A 10,249-nucleotide genomic window follows, 5' to 3' on the forward strand; every position below is an offset into this window, starting at 1 on the left:
AATACGGTTTGTTCCTTTTTTATTTTCTCTCTCTATATATATATATATACTATATACTATATATATATATATGGTTACTGTTATATTATTATATATATATATATATGTATATATATATATACATATATATATATATATATATATATATGGTTACTGTTATATTATTATATATATTATATATTATATATATATATTATATATATTAAATATATATATATATATTACATATATATATATATATTTTATATATATATTTTATATATATTTATTTTATATATATATATATTTTATATATATACATATTTTATATATATATATATATATATATTATATATATACATATTTCATATATATATATAAATTTATATGCATATTTATATATATATTATATATATTTTATATATACATATATTTCATATATACATATATATATAATATATATTTATATCTATATTATATATATATTATATATATTATATATATATTATATATAAATTTTTATATGTATATATTTTATATATATTATATATATATTATATATAAATTTTTATATGTATATATTTTATATATATTATATATATATTATATATAAATTTTTATATGTATATATTTTATATATATATTTCATATATATATTATATATATATTTATTTTATATATATATAATATATATATATATATATATTTTATATATATTTTATTTATAAGTATATATTATACATATATATTATATATATATATTATGTATATATTTATCTATATATTTCATATATATATTATATATATATACTTTATATATATAATATATATATATTATATATATACTATATATATTATATATATATTTTATATATATATTATGTATATATTTATCTATATATTATGTATATATTTATCTATATATTTCATATATATACATATTATATATTTTATATATATATAATACATATATATTATATGTATATATATACTATATATACTATATATATATACTATATATATACTATATATATATATATATTATATATATACTATATATATAATATATATATATATACTATATATATATACTATATCTATATATATATACTATATATATATAAATATATACTATATATATACTATATATATATACTATATATATATATACTATATATATATACTATATATATATACTATATATATATACTATATATATATATACTATATATATATACTATATATATATACTATATATATATATACTATATATATATACTATATATATATATATACTATATATATACTATATATATATACTATATATATATACTATATATATACTATATATATATACTATATATATATACTATATATATACTATATATATACTATATATATATACTATATATATACTATATATATATACTATATATATATACACTATATATATATTATATACTATATATATACTATATATATACTATATATATATATACTATATATATATGTATATATACACTATATATATATATATATATATATATATATACACTATATATATACACTATATATATATATATATATATATATATACACTATATATATACACTATATATATATATATATATATATATATATATATATATATATATATATATATATATATATATATATGCCTGGTGTTACCTCGGCCGAATTTTTGTGTGAATAGCATCCGTAAATAAAAACAGCAGTCTTGATATTCGAAATGCCACCAATTATCAAATCTTCATCTCAAATATTCCGCAACACAATATCTATTTTGTCTTTCAGGATTGACCTTTTTGGTGTCTTCATTCAGTGGCATGTTTATGACCTTCTTCCCGTCACCAACATCCAATGACTTACAAAATGGCGACATTTTAAAAGATGAAGACCTCAGGCTGACACTTGAGGTGCTTCCAGTTTCTGATAAAATTGAAAACACCGAAAGCGAAGAAAAGAAAGAATTCAGCCCAATGTTAGCGTGATGAACACAGCTGCGGAATACTCGGCTAAACATGAATTCCAAGTAGAAAGCAACCAAAAACTAAATACTTTCACATATATGCATGGTCCATATCGATCAGATGATCCGGGTTGACAATCTGAAAAATAAGAACAAATAATAAATCTATAAATTGTATTCAAATCTTTAGCATGACAGGCCAATGAAAACACGATTTAAAACATAAGCCTGGCGGAACAACAAAAATGGGATTTTAAATATAATCCTGACTAACCAACGAAAATGCGGTATAAAATGTAAGCATAGAAGACTAACGAAGGTCTATATATCTATAAAAATGAGAATGCGTATGTGCGAGGACACTCCTTGGCCTATATACTCAACCAATTTTTGATCTACAGACTTGAAATTTGATATATAGGATATTCAGACATGTGAAAAACTTTTTAATCGGTTTTTATCCTGAAGAAGGGCTGCTAAATTGAAAAATTGGTAGTTGGGAGTCATCGGATTTTTATCTGTTTATCAACTGTTTCACGAATGCGCATGCGCGGCCGTGAAACATGATAGTTTCTTTATGTTAAGGATAAGTAGGTTTGAAAACACTTCGTAAAGATCGTATCAAGCTGGTCTAATGATTATCGTACTTGATTCAATGTCTTTAGATTTTTGTTTCGGCCTCAACTCGAGTACTTTTTTACTTACAAGAAGTGAATTGTTTATAAAAAACACAATACTCGTATGCACATGTGTCAGTTTCTGTATGAATTAAAATATAATAATTATGCATATTTTACGACCAGGCAATGCCGGGCGGCAAACTAGTAAGATATAAAACTTATGTATGACAGACCAATGAAGATACGATTTCAAATGTATGCATGGCAGACAAACGAAAACACAATTCAAATATACGCACGATAGATTAACAAAAATGCGATTTAAAATTTTAATATGACAGACCAACCAAAATGCGATTTCAAACGTAAGCCTTGCGGAGCAATTATAATACTATTCAAAATGTACGCATGACAGACCGATGAAAATGCGATTTAAAAATTAAACATGACAGATCAACGAAAATTAGATATTAAATTTAAGCATGGAAGACCAGTGAAAATAAGATATAAAATTTATGACAGACCAACGAAAATAGAATTTCGAACTCAAGTCTGGCAGACCATCAAAATACTTTCAAATATACGCATGACAAACCAACAAAAATGCGATAGAAAATCAACATGACAAACCAACTAGAATGCGATTTCAAACGTAATTTTGTCAGACCAATGAAAATATAAATTAAAATGTACGCAACACAGACCAAGGAAATGCAATTTAAAATTTAAGCCTGGCAAACTAACGAAAATTCAATTTAAAAAGTACGCAAAGGACCAACAAAAAATATACGCATGATAGACTAACGAAAAGTATACGCATGACAAACCAGCAAAAATCTATAAGCATGACACACCAACGAAAATCTATACGCATGACAGACTAATGGAAATACAATTTTAAAATATATGCATGGAGCAACTGAAGAAAATGCGATTTCAAATTTAAGCCTGGCAGACTAACGGAAATACAATTTCAAATGTATGCATGACAAACGGAAATGTGATTTCAAACGTAAGCTTGGCAAATCAAAGAAAATATGATTTAAAATTTTCGCAATTCAGACCAACGAAAACATTTATCCCATCTATGGTCCCCCCCCCCTCGCCAAACTTTCACAAGAAACACTAGACTAGCTGAAAATATTATCAATAATTTTCCCCACTCTTTATCTGTATCTAAACCTAAACATAGATTCCATGATCAAAGGTTCTTTCTTAGAACTGCACGCCTGTGGAATTGTCTTCCGTTTTCCTGCTTTCCAGCTTTCTATAATATGGTTGTCAAGTATGGTGAACAAGTTTCTGATGAGCCGTTCCACTTAAGTTAACAAATTTACCGAACTTCCATTACTATCGATTACTATATTGTCCTTTTGACTACTCTAGACTCTTTAACCCTTATCCTTGAGTGGCCTATCGGCCTTGATAAGTGGTGACGTTTATGTAAAAAAAAAAAAGTAGGAAACACACACACACACACAAAAAAAGAAAAAGAAAAAGAAAAAAAGAAAAAGAAAGAAAAGAAAAAGAAAAAAAGAAAAAGAAAAAAAAAGAAAAGCAAAATAGTTTTACATATGTTGACAATGATCGGCTTATCTTTTCAATCGGGTTTTCCAAACTTTTAATCGAGAGTAAAATGATGTCTTTTCTTTGAAATATATAAAAATTAATCACAGGCAAATATAGTGATCATGCATGGACGATAGACAGAGACGACATGTCAGATAGAGACAACAGTGAAATAATAACACCGTTATGTTTTATGTTTCGGGTTGGTTCCTTTTCTTGCCTTATTTCAGTGCCGTGTCAATAACCGGTTTCCCATCACCAACATGCACAGACTTACAAAATGGCGACCCTTCGAAACATGAAACCTTCATACTTACCTTTGAAGTGTTTTCATTAAAAGCATTGCTCCAATAATCTAAAGAAAAAACAAACAAAAAAAACAAACAAAAAAACAAAAAACGAAAGAATTCAGACCAATGAGCGCAATTATCATAAACAGAACCGTTCTTTGATTTCAGACTGCAACAAACATCTCTTGTTGGTGCTCAGCTTGAGGGCCTGTTTAATTAGCATGTCTAAAATAAAAGCAGGTCCCCCTTTTTTTTTTTTTTTACATGGAGGTCACCACTTATCAAGGCCCAGAAGCCACTCGGGGATAAGTGTTATTGTGTGTACAGTAATCAATGCGATAGTATCGTAGTAATAGTTAGTATTGGAGATTTGATAAAGTGTCATTACTTAAGGGGGCGGTTCATCAGGAATTTGTTTATGTTGGACTTGAGGACATCCAAGTTGAAGTCAGGAGGGAAAGGGGCAAGCGGCAGAGAGTTCCACAGGTGTGCACTTCTAAGAAAGAAGCTTTGTTCATGGAATCTTCGTTTTGATTTAGGCACAGATAAAGAGTGGAGAAAATTATTGACAGTGGTTTCAGCTAGACGGGTGTTTTTCGTAGAAGATTGGCGAGGGGGGAGGACCAGAGATTGGAGCTCAGACGAGCACCTGCCATGGAAATAACGATAAAACAAGGATAGGCTCGCAGCGTCTCTTCTGTGGGAGAGAGGTTGCAGGGAAGAGAAAAGGCCATCCCCCACTAAGCCACAAAGTCTATTTTGTACTCTGTCAAGGCAGGATAGGTTGTTTTTAGCAGCTCCTACCCAGATGTGGCAACAGTACTCCATCCTTGGACGTACTTGGCTTTTATATAGATAGAGAATTGCATCATTAGTAAGATATCTTCTGGAACGGTAGAAGGATCTCACCATTTTCCCAGCGACCTTGGCAACAGACTTGATGTATGTGTTCCATTTCAGATCAGGAGTAAAAGTCAAACCCAGAAGCTTGTCAAAACATGGGGCTTCTCCAAGACGAGAACCATCCATTTCAATTGATGCCAGATGGGAATCAGAGCGTTTATGATGTAAAGATAGGAGCTTGGTTTTAGATGCATTAAAGGTAACCAGCCACCTCTTACCCCATTGTACCATGCGTTCAAGATCAGAGGAGAGAGAATCAGAGAGAACATTGTCATTTACGGCCTTTAATGTGTTGCCATAGATGGTCGTGTCATCAGCATAGATGTCAACGAATGATTTAAGTATGTATTTTGGGAGATCATTGGTGTAGATCAGGAAAAGAGTTGGGACCCTTGAGAGGATGGACCCTTGAGGGACTCCAGCATTAATACTGTGGGCCTCTGATTTCTGACCATCAACCACTACTCTTATGAGCCTATCAGAGAGAAATGATTTAATGATTGAGATAACATTTCCAGTTATACCATAGCTGGAAATCTTGTGAAGTAGGGCTTTATACCATACCTTATCGAAGGCCTTCGATATGTCAAGAGCAATTGCCCTAGAAAGGAAGCCTTTGTCGAGAGATTCGCTAATCCTATGAGATATAACCGTTAGCACATCTGCTGTAGATCTAGTAGAACGGAAACCATATTGTGTGTCACTAAGAAGGATATTTCTGCTGAGGTGGTTGACTACTTTTCTATTTAATATGGATTCCAGCAACTTACTCATGACACACAGGAAACTTATTGGTCTTTACTGAGAGGGAGATGACTTATCACCTGAATTCTTAAATACAGGGCATACTGATGAGGTTTTCCAGGGTGTTGGAAAGCACTTCACCTTAAGGCAACGCTTAAACAATTTTGTGAGTATGGAGGCAAGTTCTGATTGAAGCTTTTTTAACACTATAATTGGAATACCGTCAGGGCCAGTTGCTTTACTGGAATCTAGGTTCTTGATTAGCTTGGCGATCTCACGCACAGATATTTGTATGTTACTTAGGGTGTTGTGTGTTATAGGAGGAAATACAGGGAGTTGATGGCCTTCGTTGCATAGGGTAGAATTTGCTGCAAAGTTCTTGGCAAATAGTTTGGCCTTGTCTGATGCTGACGAGATTACCTCAGGTCCATTGATGATGGTTGGGATAGAATGCACGCTTCTGTTCAGGATCCTGTTTGCTATTTGCCAGAACTGGTTGGAACCAAGCCGTTGCTCAGCTACTTTAGATTTAACGGATTGAGCATATAGCTCTCTTGCATTTTTTATTACTCTTTTACAGTGATTGCTGGTGGTCCAAAATTTGAAAGCCAAATCACAACGTAATATTACAAAAATAAACAAATATTTTACTTGTTTGAAATTTAAAATTTAAAAATATTTCGGAGTCAAACTCCATCTTCAGTATTTTGTACAGAAAAAAAATCTCAACTGAGAGACAACGTGCGGATCTGAACTGATTTTTCTCCAACTTGACAACATGGAAATAAAGAAAAAGAAAATAAAAAAAAAATGTACAAATTACTGAGGATGGAGTTTGACTCCAAAATATATTTGAATTATAAATTTCAAACAAGTAAAATATTTATTTATTTTCGTAATATTTCGTTATGATTTGGCTTTCAAACGTACCCGATGCGTATTTTATTTTATTCAAATTAAATCCACGCTTCTGTAACATAACTCACACCCCTAACATTAATTAGCGTGCCATTTTTCCCCCTAAACCTAACCATAACCATAACTATCTGAATTCAAACCACCTCTCTCCTTTATATTACTCTAAAAATTTTACACGCCAGAAATACAGCCGTAAACCACATACATGGTAACTTCCTTCAGTCTTGACAGACTATGAATAACCAGTCTAAGGGTGCCTGTGCGTGGAATTTTTGTAGCAGGAGTTATGCAATGTACCAACCACACCTCTCCTTAGTCGGCGCTGTTAAATATCAGTGGCAACTGAAGGTTCAGGACAATTGGAAACAATGTTGAGATAAACAACTAACACCCGAAAAGGAAGGTGGGCTCTCTATACCATGCTAGAAAACTACTGACACCCGAAAGTATCCTGTACCTCTATAAGGCTATCATTCGCCCATGTATGGAGTATTGCTTTCACATTTGGGCTGGTGCATCTGCTACTAGTCTCTCGCTCCTTGACAAGGTTCAAAAGAGAGTCGCAAACCTGATAGGCCCTGAACTGGCATCTAAGCTTCAGCCTCTGTCCCATCGACGAAATGTTGCATCCCTCTGCTTGTTCTACAAGTATTATAATGGTGAATGCTCTGACGAACTGCAATCACTTGTGCCCTCACGACTGAGCACCCTCGACAAACCTGACAGGCTGCTAAATCCCACCCCCACACTGTAGAAATCCCTAGATGTAAAAGATCTTTCTACTCCAATAGTTTCTTCCCCAGAACCGCTAGACTTTGGAATTCCATTCCAGGTCCCTGCTTCCCCAACAGTACTGACGTGCAGAAGTTCAAGTGTAACGTGAACCAACATCTTGCTGCCCAAATCTCTACATAGTACCCCAGTAGATGTTGCCCCTGATAGTAGCCCCCTACACCAAAGTGGCAATTTGCCTTGTTTGGGGTGAAAATGTAATGAAATAAAAAAAAAAAACATAGAATACATATACCGCGTAGAATTCTCAAATGGTCACCCATCTGATACTAGCCAGACTCAACGTTGGTTAACTTTGGTGATCTGACGAGAACTGGTGTGCCAACGTGATTATACATAGATGCAGCACTCTCCCCATATGCATACATACATACATGATAATTGCAACGTCTTGTTAAACGAGTGCCACTCCCTCACATACTTAAAGTCCATGAGCCCAAAAATGACCCCCTTTTTTTTTTTTTTTTTTTAGTCCTACCGGTGAATTCACACGCTCAAGCAGGCATGACACTGAAGATGGTCATTGAGATCAATTATTACATGCTTCCAGCATTTCAAGCCTCTACACATCACAACTTTTCCATCACCACAGGACCATTTTTATGGACAAATGCCCAAGGGAGTATCTATACACAGATTATGTTACAAAGTCTTAGCTTTGTACGACAGCTAAGTCTCTCTATCGGTTCAAAATGTTGAGATCCAGCAACAATCAAGAGCAAGATAGCCAGCAACAAGTTAAACTGCAGACTAGCTTAATGCGGGTACTGGTCTCCCGCTTTATGGTTTTTTAAATCAGAGATTTGCTTCTCCTAGAAAGCTTGCCTTCACCACGGCTTACAGGAGTCCTCTCCACCCAAATACACACATGCATACACACAAACACACACGGTGCTAGTTGGCCGTTGACCCCGAAAAAGGGTTCATTCGCCCTTTGGAAGGTCTTTTTTTTAATCCTTCAGGGAGACTAGCCACCCTCCTCACCAAACAAGTCTGGTGGGGGAACCAGTTTAGTCGCCGGTGACCCGACCATGAGGCAGGTAGTACTGGGTTACATGATACCAGTAGCATATGACATGACCTGACACACATACATACATACATACATACATACATAACAGAATATATATATATATATATATATATATATATATGTTCTGTTAAAAAGTGGATGAAACGCGGAATATTCAGTGTAGCTTAATCGCCATATACATTTTATAACTTACTATATATATATATATATATATATATATATATATATATATATATATATTTAAAGTGATAATTGTGCAGTTCCAACGAGAGAAAAAATGTATATTTAAAAGAGTGTTAGCCATCAACAATTGTGGGGTTTTCAGCCTTTTATCATATTTTTATTTAAAAATATTTTTATAACGCGTTTCCAGCTTTGGTTCGCTCTCTTCAGATATTTTCGTAAAAAGGTTTTTTTTTATGAGAATTTGAAATGTTATTTTTACATCTACTGATACTAAATGTGTTTTTCAGAATGATGTGGTCTCAGATCATTCAATTCGGACTTCCTTCTTTCATCGAATTTTTTTCGATTTTTCGATTACTTATTCCAATATGAAATCTACATAAGAACACATCCGGACTCATCAAGAACCTTTTGAATCTCACTGGATATTTACAACCACACTTTTTATTACATTAAATTTTTCACCCCAAACAAGGCACATCGCCACTTTGGTGTAGGGGGCTACTATCAGGGGCAACAGCTACTAGGGTACTATGTAGGGAGTTGGCCAGCAAGATGTTGGTTCACGCTACACTTGAACTTCTGCACGTCAGTAGAGTTGGGGAAGCAGGGACCCGAAAGGGAATTCCAAAGTCTAGCGGTTCTGGGGAAGAAACTACTGGAGTAGAAAGATCTTTTACATCTAGGGATCTCTACTGTGTGGGGGTGAGATTTAGCTGTCTGTCGGGTTTGTCGAGGGTGTTTACGTCGTGGGGACACAAGTGCTTGCAGTTCGTCAGAGCATTCACCATTGTGAACAGACAGAGGGACGCAACATTTTGTCGATGGGACAGAGGCTGAAGCTTAGATGCCAGTTCAGGACCTATCAGGTTAGCGACTCTCTTTTGAACCTTGTCTAGGAGAGAGAGACTAGTAGCAGATGCACCAGCCCAAATATGACAACAATACCCCATACATGGGCGAATGGTGGCCTTATAGAGGTACAGGATTCGTTCGTGTGTTAGTAGTTTTCTAGCACGGTAGAGACAACCGACCTTCTTCGCAGCGGTTGGTCTTTGTTAAGTATTCCTTTTCATTTTTCCTTTAAACTTTTATTTTCCTTTCAATTTTTCTTTCTCGGCTGTTTTCAAAAATTGAGCTAACCAGCAAAAGTAGATACTTCTCTATACTTTTTACTAACGATTTTCCCCCTCTGAGGAGAAGAGCCTATCTTTGAAACTACATG

At 33.1% G+C, this 10,249-nt stretch overlaps 1 protein-coding gene across 2 annotated transcripts in view; it reads left to right on the forward strand.

The window, feature by feature from the left end:
• Positions 1-10,249, forward strand: part of LOC145266348 (monocarboxylate transporter 12-like) — a 266,031-nt gene that overhangs the window by 79,762 nt on the left and 176,020 nt on the right. The window contains exon 5 of one of the 2 annotated variants that reach the window (XM_080121956.1): positions 1,795-2,711. The exons of the other annotated variant lie outside the window; for it this stretch is intronic. Within the exon in view, the coding sequence (XP_079978082.1) occupies positions 1,795-1,991 (197 nt within the window). The 3' untranslated portion in view covers positions 1,992-2,711. Of the gene's footprint in view, positions 1-1,794; positions 2,712-10,249 lie in introns of those variants that run through there. 2 annotated transcript variants of the gene reach the window in all.

The sequence above is a fragment of the Euprymna scolopes genome, chromosome 41 (genome assembly GCF_053919585.1).
Source record: "Euprymna scolopes isolate OS-2025 chromosome 41, ASM5391958v1, whole genome shotgun sequence".
NCBI classification, from domain to species: domain Eukaryota; kingdom Metazoa; phylum Mollusca; class Cephalopoda; order Sepiida; family Sepiolidae; genus Euprymna; species Euprymna scolopes.